Source organism: Miscanthus floridulus, chromosome 14, assembly GCF_019320115.1.
Source record: "Miscanthus floridulus cultivar M001 chromosome 14, ASM1932011v1, whole genome shotgun sequence".
In the NCBI taxonomy this organism is placed as follows: domain Eukaryota; kingdom Viridiplantae; phylum Streptophyta; class Magnoliopsida; order Poales; family Poaceae; genus Miscanthus; species Miscanthus floridulus.
Genome location: NC_089593.1, coordinates 2,203,841 through 2,223,529, shown reverse-complemented (window position 1 = coordinate 2,223,529; position 19,689 = coordinate 2,203,841). Strand labels below are relative to the sequence as shown.

At 48.2% G+C, this 19,689-nt stretch overlaps 2 protein-coding genes and 1 pseudogene across 2 annotated transcripts; 1 reads left to right on the top strand and 2 right to left on the bottom strand.

Annotated features, from left to right (window-relative positions):
- Positions 1 to 4,625: 4,625 nt before the first annotated feature.
- LOC136505696 (uncharacterized) lies at positions 4,626 to 5,189 on the top strand. Its single transcript, XM_066500846.1, has one exon. The coding sequence runs from the start codon at positions 4,626 to 4,628 to the stop codon at positions 5,187 to 5,189; it is 564 nt and encodes a 187-aa protein (XP_066356943.1).
- A 691-nt stretch (positions 5,190 to 5,880) lies between these two features.
- Positions 5,881 to 10,025, bottom strand: LOC136505695 (probable LRR receptor-like serine/threonine-protein kinase At3g47570; annotated as a pseudogene).
- A 3,832-nt stretch (positions 10,026 to 13,857) lies between these two features.
- Positions 13,858 to 15,035, bottom strand: LOC136505836 (NDR1/HIN1-like protein 13). The gene has a single exon (XM_066500976.1). It carries the CDS (start codon positions 14,909 to 14,911, stop codon positions 13,994 to 13,996), a length of 918 nt encoding a protein of 305 aa, XP_066357073.1. The 5' UTR covers positions 14,912 to 15,035; the 3' UTR covers positions 13,858 to 13,993.
- Between the last annotated feature and the right edge of the window lie 4,654 nt (positions 15,036 to 19,689).

Here is a 19,689-nt window from a genome sequence, read left to right as displayed (position 1 = left end):
AACACGAGCACACGAATAGAGAAGAGGCGAGCACAAAAATCGACGAAACCGGTCGAAATCAAAACGAATCGGTCCCAAACATTGCACAGACCATCACAAGGGAGTTGGTGAGCATACTCTAAGAGATCATCGCCCAATTTCAGCTTAAACTCTAGGAAATGCAAGATTTGGGGCAAGAACGAGGGTTTTCACCCTAAACCGAAAATTGGATCGATCTACGAGCTCGTACCAAATTAGTTGAATCACTTGGGGGATTTTATCAGCACATATCCTTGCTCGAATCGACTCAAAAAGAACGAACAAAAACGTCCTTAAATCGACCAATTGAAGGACGAATAGGAGAGGAGAAAAACATAGAAAACACAAGAACGCAGAGCTGCGAAAATAAAATCACAAATCTCTTGAATCCTGGCGCGTACATTGGGGTCGCGGCCGATGGGAGCGCGGCTCGCCGGGGTGCAGACCGCCGGGGGGGGCGCGGCCGTCGGAGCGCGGCTCGCCGGGGGACGCAGTCGCTAGGGGCGCGGCTGCCAGGGACACTTGATAGGGCGCGTTCGCCAGGGCAGATATGGGGTGCGGCCACCGGAACACGTGCCCACCGGGCGTAGCCCGCCGGAGGCGCGGTCGCTAGGGCGCACTGCCAGCTGGGGACAACCGGTCGAGACAGAGAGAGAACGGGAGAGAGGAAGAGGGAGGGAGTGGGAAGAGAAGTGACGAGGGGGAGAGAGAGAGGAGGAGATATTTTTTACCGGTGTACCGTAGATGACGGGTGAATGAGCTCAGGGGTAAAATGGTCAGTTCAGGCTAAATTTTAGGTGAAAAATATTAAAAGTGGACTTAAATCTCAAAATGGCATTATAATGTATTGAACTCATTCGTAAAGGCATTTTAGCGAAGCCCACAAATTTGATGGCATTTGGGCGAAACCCACCTACCATGAGGGCAAATTTCCAATTTTCTCTCACAAATCCTCTCGGCAAACTTCCCAAATTCGATTTCCCCCAGTTCGACGGAGATAACCCCCAATTCTGGATTACCTGCGCCAAAAACTATTTCGACGTGTATGCTGTTGATCCGTCAGTCTGGGTTCGTGTTTCCACCATGCGCTTCACCAGCGCTGCTGCCCGGTGGTTCCAGTCAGTGGAGCAGCAGCTCACCAGCGTCAGTTGGGACGCTTTCTGTGCTATGATCCATGAGCGCTTTGGTCGCGACCAACATGCGTTGCTCCTTCGCCAACTATTCAACATCCGCCAAACATCCTTAGTCTCGGAGTATGTCGACAAGTTCGTCGCACTTGTCGAACAACTTTCTTCTTACACCTCAAATCGCGACCCTCTATACTTTACCACCAGGTTCATTGACGGGCTGCGCGATGACATTCGTTCTGTGATCTTAGTTCTTAGGCCTTCGACCCTCGATGCTGCTTGCACTCTTGCTCTGTTACAGGAGGAGGCCCTGGAACACGGCCATCGCCGGGAATTCAAGAAGAGCGACCACTCCGTCTTCTCCAAGTATCCAGCAAGCAAAGGCACTGTGCCGTTACCCCGACCCCCTCCTCCGCGTCCAACTCTTACACTTCCGGGTGATGAAGGAAGCCTCATGAGGACAAGAAGTCGTTCCAGCCGCCCTTCAGTTGATGACCGACTGTCCGCCTTGCGCGCCAACCGCAAGGCCCCAGGCTTGTGCATTCGCTGCGGCGAGAAATGGGCGCCGGGACACAGGTGTGCTCAAAATCTCCAGCTACATGTGTTGCAAGAAGTCTGGGATATTTGCCACTATGATATCTCTGAAGAAGCAGATTCCGAGCCAGGGGGTCATACTTACCACTGGAACAGGCTTATATGTTACTGTCATCTTCAATTCAGCCTGGACAGCAGTCTCCACGTACCATGTAGTTGATGGGAGAGATTCAGGGCCGCCCAATCTTGGTGTTGATTGACTCCGGCAGCAGTCATTCCTTTCTGCATTCTTCATTTGCCTCGGTGGTGCCTGGAGTCCGCCCTCTGTCTGTTCCTTCAGTGGTTACGGTGGCTGATGGCAGCTCCATTCAGTGCTCTTCAGAAATTCCAAATGCCAAGTGGTCAGTTCAAGGTTTCAAATTTCAGTCAACCCTCAAGCTCCTACCTATTGGCTCCTTCGACTTGATTCTCAGTATGGATTGGCTTCAAGCCTTCTCCCCAATGAAGGTGGACTGGACACACAAGATAATGACAATATCATATGGTTCAAGGCATATCACTCTGCAAGGATCTCAGGATGACAGCTTTGTCATATCACTGACAGTGTCAAGCAACCTGACTCTGTGCACCCAGAGATTCAGTAGCTGTTAGATTCCTTCTGTCACCTCTTTGCTGCGCCAACCAAACTTCCTCCCCACCACCAATGTGATCATAAAATTCCCCTCATTCCCGGGGCACAGCTTGTGGCTGTTCGGCAGTACCGCTACCCTCCTACTCTGAAATCTGAAATTGAGGTTCAGGTGTCAGATATGCTACAGCAGGGACTTATTCAGCCGAGCTCCAGCGCCTTTTCCTCCCCGGTGCTCTTAGTTCACTAGAAGGACAGGTCGTGGCGATTCTGTGTTGATTACCGTCAGCTCAACGCTCTCACGGTCAAGACTAAATTTCCAATTTCAGTAATCGATGAGTTACTTGATGAGCTATCCTCTGCTACATACTTCTCCTGCTTGGACTTGAGGGCTGGGTTCAATCAGATCAGGCTAGCCCCGGGGGAGGAACACAAGACTGCTTTTCGGACCCACTGGGGACATTTTGAGTTCACCGTCATGGCCTTTGGTCTCACTGGCGCTCCAAATACGTTCCAAGGCACCATGAATGCCACTCTCAAACCGCTGCTCCGCAAGTGTGTTTTGGTATTCTTCAACGACATTCTAATTTACAGCTCTTCTTGGGAAGACCACATTCAACACCTTCAGCAAGTCTTTTCTCTGCTGTCCAATGATAAGTGGCAGATCAAGCTTTCCAAGTGTTCTTTTGGCCAGCAGAGTGTTTCATACCTGGGTCATGTGGTCAGTCAGTCAGGCGTTGCAACTGATCCCTCCAAAATCGACTCAATCAAACTCTGGCCTCAGCCCAAGGATGTTAAACAACTCCGCAGCTTCCTTGGTCTAGCCTGCTATTACAGGAAGTTCGTTCGCCACTTCGCTGTCATTGCTCGGCCGCTCACTGATCTTCTCAAGAAGGGGACTCTCTTCATCTGGACATCAGTACATTCAGATGCATTTGCTGCCTTGAAGAATGCTCTGGTTACAGCCCCAGTGCTGTCATTGCCAAACTTTGCCAAGCCGTTTCAGCTTCAAACTGATGCAAGCGTTGCAGGAGTTGGGGCAGTCTTACTTCAGGATGGACATCCTTTAGCCTTTGTCAGCAAGGCACTGGGTCCCCGCACTCGCGCTTGTCCACCTACGAAAAACAATACCTGGCAATCCTTATGGCAGTCGAACAGTGGAGATCATATCTGCAACATGCTGAATTTACAATCTTCACTGACCAGCGAAGCTTGATGCATATAACAGATCAGAGGCTTCATACTCCCTGGCAAGTTAAGATGTACACAAAGCTCGCGGGTCTTCAATACCGCATTGTCTGCAAACCAGGTGCCTCTAACCTTGCTGCGGATGCATTGTCACGACACCCATCTCCCCCAACTCAATTGGCGGCTATTTCTTATTCCTCTCCGTCTTGGCTGACAGAGGTGTCTGCTGGTTATGACAATGATCCATTCTCCTCCCGCCTAGTGCAGGAAGCCAGGAACTGGCTGCTTCCTCCCAGTCCAGTCCACCTTATACTTTGAACAGCGGCATCCTCAGGTACAAAGGTCGAGTCTGGATAGGCGACAACAAGCCAATGCAGCACCGAATTATCACTGCTCTGCATAACAGCGCTGTAGGAGGCCACTCTGGGTTCCCTGTATCTCACAGTCGGATCAAGAAGCTATTTGCTTGGCAGGGAATGAAAAATGACATCAAGCACTTCGTTTCCTCCTGTTCAATCTGTACCCAGGCGAAGCCCGATCGAGTTCGTTACCCAGGACTTCTGTCTCCACTGCCGGTACCTACTGAAGCGTGGCAAGTGATATCAATGGACTTCATTGATGGTCTTCCCCGCTCGGGCAATGCTGATTGTATCATGGTCGTCGTGGACAAGTTTAGTAAGTTCGCCCACTTTGTTCCCCTCCCGCATCCATACTCAGCACCAAGGGTTGCCCAAGCATCCCTCGACAATATCTTCCGTTTACATGGCATGCCAACACATATCATCTCAGACCGAGATCCGGTCTTTACAAGCACCTTCTGGAAGGAGCTGTTCAAGTGCCAACACTACTCTCTGTATGAGCTCCGCATACCACCCGCAGTCCGACGAGCAGACCGAAAGGGTCAACCAGTGTCTGGAGACTTACTTGCGCTGCTTTGTGCATTCCTGTCCTCGGAAGTGGCTCAAATGGATTTCAATGGCCGAATTTTGGTACAATACGAGCTGTCATTCGTCCTTGGGGCGTTCACCTTTTGAGGTACTCTATGGCATTCTCCTCGACATTTTGGTCTTACTAACGAATCTGTCTCCCCTGTGGCCGATGTTGCTTCCATGATGGCTGAGCGTGCAACCATGTGGGCGTCCGTCCGGCAGCACCTGCTTCGCGCCCAGCAGCGCATGAAGAAGCAGGCTAACAAAGGGCGGTCCGAGCGCAAGTTCAACGTCGGCGACTTCGTCTACCTTCGACTGCAACCATATGTCCAGTCCTCGCTGGCTCCACGCGCTCATCAAAAGCTCTGCTTCAAGTTCTTCGGACCATACAGGATCGTCGACGAGATCGGCGACGTCGCCTATCGGCTGCTTCTTCCCCAGGACTCGTCCGTCCATCCGGTGTTCCACGTGTCCCTGCTCAAGCCGGCGCCGTCTCCTTCGTCTCCGAACACCGTCGCGGCTACCCCTCCTCTCCCAGACGTCGATGACAACCTCCAAGTGCCAGAATGCGTGCTGCAGCGACGGCTCCATCATTGCGGCTCCAGGGCGTTTCGTCAGCTGCTCGTCAAGTGGTCCGGGCTCGACGACAGCCTCGCCACCTGGGAAGACGAAGACTCCATCAAGCAGCAATTCCCCTACGCTCCGGCATGGGGACATGCCTCGACCCAAGGAGAGGGGGGTGGGGTGTCAGCGTCCCACATCTAGGCGATCCTGACGAGTGCCCAAGGCCCAGGCGCAGCAACCGCAAGAGGGCCCGGCCTACTAAGATATCTGGCCCAGAATAGAAATGTGACCTTTGTGTATGTGAGCCCAGTGAGTGAAGGTATATGTAATACCTGAAACCTGTAAGAGAAACCAACTATGAACTAAGAAACTATCGGCGCCGAGCCTTCCGCCGGCTGACCTCTCCAGCCTTTGCCCCTTCTCCAATCCTATCCCTCTTCTCCGTTACCTTTTCCCCTCCAGGCTTCCCTCTCGCCGCCGGCGAGGGAGACGCTAACAGTCATATAGAGCAATTTGCAGAAATAAAAAAAAAACAAATTAGTTAGACAGTTCTTCATGCCTTGGAAGCCACAACTGAATGAGAAAATATTAACTATAAAATGCTGCTACATCGCAATCTCTGCAACAGTGTTTGATGAGTTAACTAACCATCACCTAGCCTCAGTCTTTCGACTTTTTGCTGGAGAATAAGAAATTTAGACGCCCACCTTAAATCTTTCACCAGACTTCATCTCAGTTGTGTATAGCAGGTTGAGCCCCATTATTGTTAAATTGCATGATACTTTTCTGAGTTTCTCCAGCTGGTTTGAATAATGCTCACCTCTGGTCTTCTTAAATCAAATCATCATCCCTGGCCAAAATTCCATGCATCTCTATTAGCACCTTGCCTTTATCAAAAGGTTTGAATAAACGCCTCCTGGATGGCAACAATTTTCGCACAAACATCTTGCATTCCTGGTCTATCTTTTGGTGATTCCATGGAGCACATCAGGCCAATTTCGACCAATGGTACGATATAGTTTTGCATCCATAGATTACAAACAACTTCATCCTCCTCATTTTGCATTTGGGGGTCTAAAATCTCATTGATTTTATCAGGGAATGCTATATCCACATACTTGTGAAGGCTGAGGTCGTTGCCAAATAATTCGTCAGTTGGTCGCTTTGCTGTGAGCAATTCTAGTAGGAGCACCCCAAAACCATAAACATCACCACCTGTTGAGATTTTGCATCCCATCCCATACTCTGTGAAATAGACGCACACAACAATGCACTTAGAAAAATTGAGAAGCTAACCAAAAACTAATGAGAGATTGGAGATAAGTTTATAGTCCTCCCAATGTAGGAGCCATACGACATAGTACAACTTACCAGGTGCGATACCCAATGGTTCCTGAGGCACCAACCAAGCCTTCTGGACTGCTACTAATAAGACTTGAAGAGAGAAACTTTGCTGACCCAAAGTCACCAAGGCGTGAGGTCATGTCATAATCCAAAAGAACATTGCTAGGCTTCAAATCACAGTGAATCAGTGGAGGTATCAATTGGTTGTGCAGATAGTCAAGACCAGAAGCCACATCTGCGGCAATACTAATCCGTTGACCTAAACTTAATACCCTCCTTGGTCTACCTTGATGTAGACTTGGGTGTATCCACATGTCTAGACTACCATTTGGCATGAACTCATATACTAAAGCTTTGAATTCATTGTTCTCAAAATCTACTGTTGAGCACATGGTGATTGCTTGAATTAGATTGCGATGGCGGGTGTGCTTCAAGACTTCATACTCATTGAAAAAGCTATTAAGTGAACCTTGCTCATCAAGATGAAATACCTTGATGGCAACAATGTCTGTATCAAATTCAAAGCGACCGATGTATACTGATGCTGTATGACGAGCTGATCTTGTTGACTGGAGAGAACCAATTTGTGGCTTTAAGAATGTCTCCTTATGACACCTTCTTCATTGTCTCTCTGAAGCTTTCAGGTGGTTGGGTTACTTTTCCCTTCATAACAGTGGCAACAACACATAGAAATGACAACAAAGCAATAGTAGCTGGTGGGGCTACTATGAGCAGCAGGCGTGCATTAAATTTTCTTTTTGTTGTGGTGGGGCAGATCGGCAATGCAAATATAGCAATTTGTTGACATGATCCCAAGTTACCGTCCAACATGACTGCATTTGAATTTGTGAAGATACCACTGGTTGGAATTGGTCCTACCAGTTTGTTGTATGACAGATCAAGATAATCCAAGGTCATGAAGTTCTCGAAGAATTCTGGAATTTGACCCGATAAGTAGTTTTCAGAGAGATCCATTTGCTGCATGGCCTTTAGTCCATTGAGAGACTGAGGAATAATCCCACTAAGCATATTGCTTTCCATCTGAAGGTATGACAAGAAAACACACTGTCCGAGTTCAGTTGGTATTTCACCAGATAATTTGTTGTTGGAAACATCCAATAGGTCAAGATTGATCAGTTTTCCAATTTCTGATGGTATTGTTCCATTAAGGTTGTTGTTTGACAAGTCCAACCCCAAAGAAAGCGAAGAGATGCTCAGGATTTCACTTGGTATGGATCCATCAAGGTTATTGACAGATAAGTTTAGCATAGCCAACCTTTTGCACTGTCCTAGACTTGCTGGTATGTTTCCGGACAACAAGTGATCATCCAGGTAAAGCTGGTTCAGCTGAGGGAGATCGCCAATTGTCAATGGCATTTCACCTGACAATCTATTCACGGACAGTGTCAGGACAACCAAGTTTTTTAAATTACCAATAGTTGAGGGAATGTTTCCTGAAAGCATGTTGTGGTCCATGGCAAGCAGAGTGAGATTCACAAGGTTGCCTATCGCATCTGGTATATTTCCTGAAATTTGGTTGCCTCTAAAGTTAAGCCGTTCCAGGTTTATGGAAAGATTGCCGACTGATTCTGGAAGGTATCCTTCCAGAAAATTCCCATCCAGTGATAACATTAACAGTCGACTGCAATTTGTCAGGGAGGTCAGGAACGCCCAGTCTTTGCCTTGTAGCATGTTACTTCCAAAATTCAGTTGACTCAAGTTGCTCAAGGATCCTAGAGATGGAATCGAGCCATTTAGTAAATTACTTGAGAGATCTCTCTCTTGGAGCTTTGACATGTTGGCCAGTGAAGCCGGGATCATTCCACTGAATCTGTTGCCACTCATGATCAGTGACATGAGGTTTGGGAGTGAGTGGGCAGTGTTCAGAAGTATCTGCCCATCAAGCGAATTGTTGCCTAAGTTAAGATATCTGAGCGATGAGACATTGTATATCGCTGCTGGGACATTCCCAGATAACCAGTTATCACGTAGATCTAGAGTGTTCAAGTTTGGGATATGACCCAAGGCTTCTGGAGTAGATCCTGTCAAGTTGTTCTCTGCTAGCAGGATGGTATTTAAGGATGAAATATTTCCCAAAGATGGTGGTATACTTCCAGAAATAATATTTCCAGTAAGCCCAAGAAATTGCAGAGATGTGGTTTTTTTGGAAATAAGGGACAATCCCTGATAACCTATTATCACGTATCTAGAGTGTTCAAGTTTGGGATATGACCCAAGGCTTCTGGAATCGATCCTGTCAAGTTGTTCGCTGCTAGCAGGATGGTATGTAAGGATGAAACATTTCCTAACGTTGCTGGTATCCTTCCAATAAGCTCATTTCCAATAAGGCCAAGAAATTGCAGAGACATGGGTTTTTGGAAGGAAGGAATTGGTCCAGCAAGAGAATTCCATCGGAGGTCCACTGTGACAAGGTTGGATGAATTATTGAATAGGGTACCTGGGATCTCCCCAGCTAGGAAATTGATCGAGAGGTTCAACACACGAAGCAATGCTTTGGTTAAGGAATCAGGAATAGCTCCGCTAAGATTATTTCCTGCAAGACTAACAATTCGAAGAGAAGCTGCTGCACCCAGTGACAGAGGGATGTTACCTCCAAGCCTGTTGCCGGCAAGCATCAGAGTCTGGAGGCCCGGAAGAGCAGCTATCTCCTCTGGTATGCTTCCAGAAATATCATTGCCTGAAAGATCCAGCCGCACCAGCGAGGTAAGGTTCGCCACGCAACTGTGCAGTCTTCCTTGGAGCTGCACAGACCTTAGGTCTAGGGAAACCACCGGGACAGGGAAGCTCGAGCTGCAGCCTGCAGCTGACGCCTCGCCAGCTGCAGAAGCTGAGCGAGTCGGTGCGCCATGATCCGAGGACGCCGCGAGGGTCGGCGGAGATGCCGGATTTGAAGCAGAGCAGGGCCTGGCGATCAGCTTCTGACCTGTTGTTGCCGGGTTGTTTTTTTTTAACAAAGGCAGGAGTCCGCTTTCGATTAAGACGAGAGATTATTACGGAACCTAGACGAGATGCCAAGATGCATTCGAGGAGCTAATCACCCCATGCAATGCGATTGAGCACAAACACGACACACTACTATGAGTCATCGTTGCCGAGCATAGAAGTTGCCAGCAGCTTCGACTTCCCATGGTAGCCCACACCCACTAGTCACTCCCGACGGGTCCAAAGTTAACATCACCACTTGTCATCGTTGCTAAGTTCGAACACTGAAAAGTAGCTCCGACTTCCAATCGCGAACCGTCATCTCGCATCGAAACCGCGGCAAACTTTCAAATGTGACGCCTTCAGGAAGGGTGCAACGCCGATGGCACCACCGTCGCACGTCCATAGCGGACGGGGTTTTCACCCTTGGATGATATTCTAGAGGGTTAAACACGATGCCACCAACAGGGAAACAACGCCCAACGGCGTCGCCGTCGCCAAAGCTTTCGCCCACGAACCCTCTAGCACAAATGCCGGGCCACAAAACCGGACCCCCTGCCAGGCAACCCTGCCACCGCCGCTGCCCCGCCGCCCCACGGAAGCCCCTTCAGAGGGGCATCGACGCACCGGTTGCACGCAGTAGCCGCACAGCTGCGTCGGCCGCCACTCCCTCCTACCAGGCCACGCAGGGCCGGACCTGACTCCGCCGCTCACGTCACACCGCCGCACGTCGAGGCCGCCATTGACCATCGTCGTCGCCTCAGGTACCCGCCGACAACGCCGCCAACAACCACAGGGTGTGCACTACCACCAACACGTGCGCCGCCCCCCTGCCCTGGGGCCGTTGGATCCGGACGCCAGGCCCCAAACCCGGTGCCCCCTGCCGGTGCCGCCGATGCCGCCAACTTGACCACAACCACGGCACCGCCCAGAGTCCGCCCGTCGCCGTTGCCGTCGCCCAGGCCGCCAGCCGTCCGTGGGAAGGCTGACCGGCAGGATGCCGCCCCGGCCACAACCAGTTGTAGAAGAGGCTCGGCCACTGCCGTAGCAGCCAAGGTCGTGACGGGAGGGGCAGGCAAAGAAGAGAGTGCCACCCCCCAGCGCCTGCACGAGCCCTGACCACCACCGCCCCCGTCACCGGCCGCCAAGCTAGATCCGGCCGCCTGGGGTCTGGATCCGGCTGTCCGGACACCACATCCGCCCCCCCGGGCACCGGATGTGCGGCCCCGGCCACCGCCGCCGCCGTCGTCTTGAATGGAGGAGGGGACGAGCGGAGGAGAAGGACTCTGCCGCCATCCCCTGTGCCTGCACGGGCGCGCGCGCCGCCGCCGCAGCCGCGGCAAACCACCCCCGCCGAAGCTCCACACAGCTCGCGAGGTGGTGGACCGCTGGCCCACTGCGCCGCGTGCCGCTCACAAGAGGGAGGGAGAGCCCCGCTGCCACCTTCCCGGTCGGCCGGACGGCCAGCTCCGACGGCAGCGCGGCGGGAGAGGAGGAGAGGAGTGGGAGGGAGGCGGCGCGGCGGGGGACCGCCCGAGTCGCCCCGCGTGGGGGAGCGATGCGGGGGGAGAAAGAAAACCCTGATGTTGTTGCCGGGTTGTGCGGAGGAGAATGTTGCGTTGGTTGACAGAAAAACAAAGATGCTGCACAGCAGGAGTGTATGTGTATGGCGGGGAGATGGAGATTCAGAATAATCCATGTGTCTGTCCTCAACTTCTGATCCTGTGCTTTTGCTTTTGCTGTATGGGTTTTTGACTGGTGTTTTGAGGCGTGTTTAGTTTGCGAGCCAGAGGAGCAGAAGGTTTCTTATGGAGCTCTTGTCGCGTCGACGGGTACTTTTGCTGCGTGCCACACAAGAGGTTGGAGGAATGAGCCAGGGAGTGAGAAGTGTACTCTAATTTTGATCGAATTTGTATAAAAAAAATACATAAACTTTTACAACAACAAACTAGATTCAATTGATGCATCGTGAAATATATTTTGATACTACATTTACTTGATGTTGTATATGTTAATATATATATTTTTTTCTATAAACTTGATCAAATTTAGACAAACTTGAATTAGGACAAATCTAAAACAGACTTATAGAATGGAGCAGCAGTATATAGTTCTAGTGGGTAGGCTAAAGTAATCAGCCTACCGAGATTTCAAAGTGCAAGTGGTGCAGTAGCATTTTGTGCCCCTCTAAAATCTAAATAAAGGCTGTTCCGGCCTTGACAAGGCTCACTTAATTTTTTCTTTTTTTCCTTTTAGTATTCAGCTGATTGTTTAACATCGCCATTTGTTGGGTGCAGAAACCACACCAGGTTTCTTTTTTATTCCTGTTTTCCGGAGCGATCGCCATTTAAGATTCAAATAATCATAAAACGTACGTTACTACTTTACTAGGTGTGTTTAGGTGCCTACATTTGTCATTAGTCTAGCCCATGAGATACACATGCAGCATGCATGTGTTTGGTCGTCTGTATATCAAAATATGCTCTGGTGCTACAACAGCCACTTCGTGTACAGAGTCGCAGCTGCAGAGTGGGGTTGCGAGCTGTGCCGTCGTCGTCGTCGTCGTCGTCGGATGACCAACCTCCAGTAGAACTCCAGTTGGCTATTGCTAAGGAAGTGACTCTCCAATTGGGGTTGACTCAGATGCACATGTCGCTCTCTGATGAGAGTATGAGACGAGCTCAAGCTCTTCGAGTTCTTGCAGGTTCAGCTCAGTTTACTGTCGCCGTTGGTCGCTGATTGCCTTGCCCCTACCGTTGTCCGTTGCCGAGAAGGGTCGCTTTCCAGTGCTAATTGTGTTTCTTTGTTGGTTGCTTCTATGAGTGTTCTGCTTGGTTTTAGTCATGAACTGTTTTGATATCTTGGAAGAGCCAACACAGTGCATGGTGATTGCCGCCGGCTACGAGCTACTACTGCTGTTGGCACTTCAGCGTATGATGATTGAACCGGATGAAAGGACCTTCAGCCGAGGCGTGTTTGGTTCCTCTCCTAAACCCTGTCACATTGGTTGCTTAGATATTAATTTAGAGTATTAAATATAGACTAATTATAAAACTAATTGTACGGATTAAGACTAATTTACGAGACGAATCTATTAAGTCTAATCAGTTCATGATTTGACAATGTGATGCTATAGTAAACATATGCTAATGATGGATTAATTAGGTTTAATAGATTCGTCTCACGAATTAGTCACGGTTTATGTATAATTAGTTTTATGATTAACTCATGTTTAGTCCTTCTAATTAGTATCTGAACACCCGACGTGACACCTTCTAAACTTTAATCCCTGGATCCAAAATTGGCAGGAAATTTTCCTCTGGCGATATAATTCAGCCTATTCAGTTTGTTGGAAATCTTGTCACTGTCAACATTTGAATTGGCACAGGGCTCAGTTCTCGCTGGATAAAATAGCGAGGTCGAAATCTCGCCATGTCAAACGGGGCTGAGGAGGTATGTAGGGCCTGCTTTGCTTGAAAGGCAAATTTTGCTTAGTCAAAATATGGGCAAGTTAAAAAGATTTGTCATGTAATTGGTTTGGTGTACCTACATTTTGGTTTACCTTAAAATTGGCATGGCAAAGATTGATGTTCAACCAAGCAGGCACATCATTACAAAATTTGGGTCTAGTTATTTATTTTTTGCAAAAGCGAAATAAAAAAAAAGTAATGAAGTGGGAAAAAAGATCCAGTCCAGATTAGTAGGCCTGGCGGCCCAGTACATTCCGGATGCACGGCCAAATCAAAGATTTTTCTTCCATTCCGCAGATTCGAAAGATTTGCATTTGGGATTAAATGTAGGAATCCTTAAATGTAGAGTATTTTCCATAAGAGCCGGCCCATTTGCTTTTAGATGCGGGAGGATTTTTATTTTTAAATTCGTTTTTTTTTGCTAAAGTATTTGTCTGAATCTGAATGGAAAAATTACAAAACTATACTACTGCTGCCACCGATTGAGCTTGCAGAATTTTGTTACCGCCGTTTGAATTAGAGGATAATTTCTTTTTATGCCAGCTTATCTTATATAATTATACTCCCTCCATTTCAAATTATAAGGGGTTTATGTGTTTTTACTATTTATCTAGACATAGAGTATATCCAAGTGCATAACAAAAATTATGTATCTAAAAAAAGCCAAAATATTTTATAATTTGTAATGAAGGAGTAACTTTTATTAGATGAAGATAAAATTTATATGACAATTTTAGAGAAAAAAGAGATATATAGCTTTGTAATTTCTAGATTTTTCATTTGAGGCCATTTGTAAAAAAAAATGATACAATGTTTGGATTTGTATTTGTAAATCTGAAATTAAATTAATTATTCAGTATCAAGATGGCTTTAAATGAAAATATTGTAAACAATAAAAGTATAGATCTCTTGAGTATGTATAATATTTGTGTAGACTTATATAATGATGCAAAAATATTTACTTTTCTCAGCACAGTAGCTTAAAGTTATCTATATAATATAATTTCACCATTTTACATATGCAACAGATGGAGCAGTCAGCACACTCCCCCAAAAAAGTTTCCTTCTTAAGAAATCAATTTACTTGATAACACTCGGGTGGATGACAAATGGGTCCATCTATGTCTATGAATGTGGGTTCAGTGTCAAATCTGCAAACGACCGATGTTTCGAGTCCTATTTTCGCAAATCGCCCAATTATTAACAACGTCAAACGTGTATGAACACGATCGCCGGCGGAGGCGGCGATCACCACCACCACCAGAGCGGCTTGACCCTGACCCTGCACCCCCTGTTCACCACAGCGGCGTTCCCGTCCAGCCTGTCGACGGCCACCTCGCACCGGACCTTGACGTCGACGGTCCACGTCCGGAGCACCTTCCCAAAGCGCAGGCGCACGGGCACCCTCGCCTCCACCGTGAGCGGCACGGCGCGGGCGGCCCGGTCGGCGGCGAGCTGCCTCCTCTGCGCGTCCGTGAGGCGCACGCCCTGGCCCCTGATGGCCGCCGCGACCACCGTGACGTTCCGCGGCGCCTGGCGGAACGCGGGCCACGGGCCCGCCGCGAGCCGCTGCCCGGCGTAGGACACCGCGACGTCGCCGCCGGCGCGGTACTCCACGCCCACCTTCCCGTTGCGGCCGTTGTCGGCGCGCACGGCGGCGTCGAGCGCGGGGGAGAGGCCGGCGGCGGGCGGCGAGGCGAGGGCGGTTGCGTCGAGGCCGCGGATGGAGAGCGAGGAGGGTACGGAGAAGGACGGCGCGCGCGGGCGGAAGATGAGGAAGACGGCGCCCGCGAAGGCGGCTGCGGCGGCGAGGATGGCGAGGAGCGCGGCGCAGGAGAGGCAGCACGCACGGCGGAGGCGGCGGCGCCGCGCGGGGCGACCGGCTAGCTTCTTGTAGCGGCGCGCGCGGTCCGGGGGCGGCGAGCGGAGGACCTGGTCTTTCGGCACCTGGATGATGTACGTGCCTGGCGGCGGCGAGAGCGCGAGCGGGCGGTCGTGGAAGAAGGACGGGTGCAGCGGCGTCGTCTCATCCGTGGCCGGCGCTGCCGCGGGGTCGGGGTCGGCGTCGGATTGTTGGTGATGGTGGTGGTCGGGTCGCCGTCGCCCTGGCGGAGGTGGAAGCGGGGAGGAGGAGGGAGATGGCATGGGGTGGACGCGGTCGGCCATGGCGGATGGCGCTGACTAAGCCGAGGCAGGCGAGCGCGGGGGCGGAGCAGCTTTAGCGTGGGAGTGAATGCTTGCCAGCGTTTTATGTTCATTATGTATGTGCGCGTGACGGCGACGGAGCCGCGTTGATGGAGACAGGCGAGGGGGAGGACGGAGGAATGTGATGAGATCGAGCAGCGCGTGAGACGGCGACGACGAAGAAGAAATGATCAAATGATGAAACGGACAGGATCGAGCGAGGGAGAAAACTGTCATCTCACGCTCTTCACTGCTCTCGTATAGTGTAAAATGAAATGCTACGGTGGAATTGGTATAATATTTCTTGAGACCAGGTGCCATGATAGTGTTATTTTCTTTTGATGTGATGCAGGAGTTGTTATGTGTTTTGAGTTTTGACAGAGGATGAAGGCAGAGTCGGTCAGAGAAGCATGCATGCATCCTAGGACCTTTTCAGTCCGACATATGTCACGATATTAAACTATTTGAACTTGTCCACTCTGACGTGGAGTGTTTTAGAGCCAAAAGGACACCTGATTTTTGAAGCGTTGGATCATGATTCATCGTGCCCAAGTTAAATAAAAAAAATACAACTACGAGTTGTATGCCAGTTAAAATGGTTCATGTTTGATCAAGTTTCTAGTTAATGATATTTACATTTATTGCTCCAAATAAGTTTATTATGAAAATATACTTCGTAATTATTAATCTAATGGTATTAATTTGATATCATAAATACTGATAACTTTTAATTTGTATTTGGTCGAATTTAATTAAAATACTAAAACATGACATTATGCTATAATTATATTCTTTCTGAGACGAAGGGTATGCTGTCTTCCCTCTACCTTTGCTACTAGGAGGGGATCCGCTATACAAGCACTGATGTCATCTGACATCAATGACTCTGTAGAAACATCATATAGACATCTAGAGAAATCAATAAGTGGCACTTATAAATAAGTAAGAGTGAATTGCGTTCTGAGTCCTTAAACTTTTCCAACACTTCTCACCTAGGTCCATAAACTTTTTTTCGTTTATCTGGGTAGGGTTCAAACCAGATTCGAGGTCTTGGGTGGGCTTAGATGAAAATCTGATGAATCTAGGGGTAGAGGCCAAACCAACGGTGGTGGTGGACATGGGGCGGCGAGGGCGAGGTGGCAGCGGCACCGTCGTTTGAGAAGTGGAGGAAGGTTGTTAGACAGGGCAAGGATAAGAGTGTCAATGTAATAGCCTGGTGTGGTCGGGTCAAGGTAATGGTGGGTGGCGGCGATAGGTTTAACGATGGAGAGCCATCGAACACGAAGTAGGTGGATGGAGCGGGGACAACGTCATAGACCATGACCAAGTAGTGTTAAAGAAGAAACGTAGCAAATAGTGGCAAATCTAGAAAAAAAAATATCATTAATGTCACTCCTACTTAGAGCTTGTTTGGTAGGGCTTCTCCCTAGCTCCAGCTCTGGCTCGTCCGGAGAAATCCTACCAAACGTTTTGTAGGAGGAGCCACCTCACCGTCAGAGCTGTTAGCTAAGTATTGAAGTCTGCCGGTTAAAACCCTAAGTTGCTGATTGAGCGTCCTGTTCGTTTGGGCTGGTCTGGCTTATAAGCCATGACTGAAAGAACTGTTGGCTAGTTTGGTGTGAGAGAAAAATATTGTTCGTTGGCTGACAAGCCATGGCTTATAAGCCAGATACGACCAAGCGAACAGGCTGTGTGTGAGCTTAGTTATCAGTTGGTGATACCCTGAGTTAGAATTGATTTAATTTGCAAATCATCAGCTTAATCTGGATGAAGGCCGAGTCAGATAGTAAGGACACGCGTTGCACATCCTATGACATTTTTATTTGGCATAACATATACACGAAAACATTTGATTTCATCAGGGTGCTATATTCCAAGACACGATCGATGTAATAACAAATACTTAAAATATTTAAGGAATTGGTGGCTGGTGGGGCCGGACTATATATACTCATGAATGAAGGGGAAAAAAGAAAGAAAGAAAGGATTTGAGCTTGATTAAGACGGCGCAATGTTTGTTGGTCTTGCAACGGCAGGCGCTGCCAGGCGTTACCCACCATGCATGCATTTGGAAGCAGCTAGCTAGCTTCTCCGTGCTTGAGCCCTCTGCTAACTTTCTAGTAGGTCGTTGGAGTGTGTGAGGCAGGCAACAACAATGCGTCTATATAATTTGCATTCGTGCTTCCAGCTGCATTTCTTTTAATTTGTTTTCTTTTTGATACGAATTACAGGCCAGCTATGCATTATATATTTCATTACTGGCCGGTATATACGAGTACAATGCATGCAGGAACACGAGGAATTGAATAAAACAAGTCTTCCAAACAGTTCCGAATCTGCGTTGACACATTCTCTGGTTGTGCTGTCAAATCTCGTGCGGTAGCGGTGAAGTTTGTATGTAGGCGAGCCGCACGAGCAACGAACTGGTCAGGTCGCAAGCTTCACCGCCACAAAAGCGGGGAGATGCTATAGCACGCAATCGCGTGTGTAGACACGATCGACCTAGTTCATCTTGGCACGCATCGCATGTGCATGTCCCTAGCTACTAGCAGGTTTCAATACCAAAGCTGTCGATGATCACACGTTGGCCAATTGACCAGACAATCACATGCACGACCATCTGCAAACCGATTGTTTTCGTTTTCTTATCATGCATACATCACATACATGCATACTACAAACAAAATTCCAAGCATACAGAGAACACACTATCCGTTTCTGTACAAACAGCAAAAATTCCTAGCAAGGTGGGTGGTAACCCACTACCACACCAGAGCCATTTATGTTTAAGTTTGATGTATTAGCAATTTATATATGTTTCAGTTTAATCCAGAGAAGCACTAAGTGCAGCATGAAAAATACGATAACCAGAATTGGCATACCAGTTGCTTCTTCGCATGCAACAGAAAGGCCGGTCCCACAATTCCTCCATTCTGCTCCATCGTGTAGGGGAATTTGGTGGGGCTTTGTAAAAATATATTGTCATATATAGATGAACGCTAGGGAAAGAAAAAGGTGAGCACATATATATGCTGCACTATCATCATATTGACTACCACAAATTAAAACCAATAGCTTTGAGGGCTAACAAATTAAACCTCAATAAAATTAGGGAAAAAAACTGCCAACTGTAAGCGCATCTAGCCCTTTAGTGGGTTTTGGTGAATTGAATGACAACACAATTGAAGGTCTAACGAGTTTGCTAAGTGTATCGAAGGTTCAACAAGAAAGCAAACTCGATGGTATTACACATAGTGTTCAAACGAAGGCCAAAGTTTGTGTATTGTTGTGTTGGGAAATAGACAGAAATGCAAATGGAGTTGACGAAATGGCTTCTATGTTGTGGGATATCATAGTATCATGAGAAAGCAAGCATAATTGTCAAATGGTAAAGGAGATATGAGTTGATGACTTTGATTGATCTCAATAATAGCTTGCTTTGCATGAGCAAGAAGAAATTGATAGTTGACTCATATTGATCAAGTTGGAAGCATGAAGAAGGAAACTATCAAGAGTCATGGTATTATGAAGTGATATTGAGAATGAGGACAATACATTCGATGGTGGAGCCCCCAATTACAACATGGTGACCAACTCAAAGGCGCTTAATTATTTTATACTTTGAATTTGAGTTTAGGAAAAGCCGTACTACAAAGGGGATACAATGCGCAAGCTTTAATGTATAACCATATGCTCAAATACCCACCAAGATATCCTCAATTCCTAGCCAAGACAGGAAGCCTTTCACTCCATCTTCTTGGCTATCTGTGGCCGAGCAGCAAGTGCTGCTCAGTCGAGCAACAGTGCCGCGTGAGCAAGAAGCATTGTCGCGACTTAAACTGACCGTTGAGTGCTGGGGGTATTTTAACACTCCCCTGCTCTACCCCAATGATCATCTCGATCATTCCCTTCCCAAGTGTGACCAGAGCAGCTCTCTCTCCCTCACTCACCATTGGAGCCCCTCAAGCTTCTCCCTTTGATTCCCTTGCAAATCCATGAGAGTTTGAGCCTCCAAACTGCATTAGAGAGCAGCCCCAACTGATCTCCATCTCCTAGAGCACTTGGTTCACGTTCAAGCTGGTGGATTGTGTTTGTTACTCTTGGAGCTTGCTCCTAGCCGGCTAGAGCGTCGTCCGTGGAGCTTGCCAACTTGTGTGGCAGCCTCGAGAGGTTTGTAATCACCCTAACCATCTAGTAAAATCACCCCTCATCTCAAGAGTTCATTCTCTTGACTTGAGAATGAGGACAAGGTTGAAAGAGACCAAAGCCTTAGTGGCTTCCTCAACAATGTGGACATAGGCAAGCCTTAGTGGCGAGCTGAACCATTGGATAAAATGGTGTCTCACTTGTGTTCTTGTTATTTGCATTGCTATATTTGTGTTTGTGGTGATTCTAGGTTTGGTCCCGATCTATTTGCTCGTGCACTTCCACTAACATCCAGGTGGTGGAATAGGCTCTACACTACCCCAGGAATATCAGTAATTCGCTCTATCTACTTTTCTTTGGGCGGATTTTGAACTGTGAACTCGTGTGTCTCTGTGAGAAGCAGTGCTTCTTGAGTGACCAGCAATGCTACTCGAGCAGTAGTGCTGGTCCTCCGAGGAGCAGTGCTGCTCAGGTTTTTAATAGTGGCTTTCGAGTTTTGTTTTAACAGACCTATTCACCCCCCTCTAGGTGACATCAAGGTCCTTTCACCAACAAAATTAGTCATCACGAGCAACCCTCAAGTAAGGATCGCTAAGAGTAGGTGAAAGGTCCTT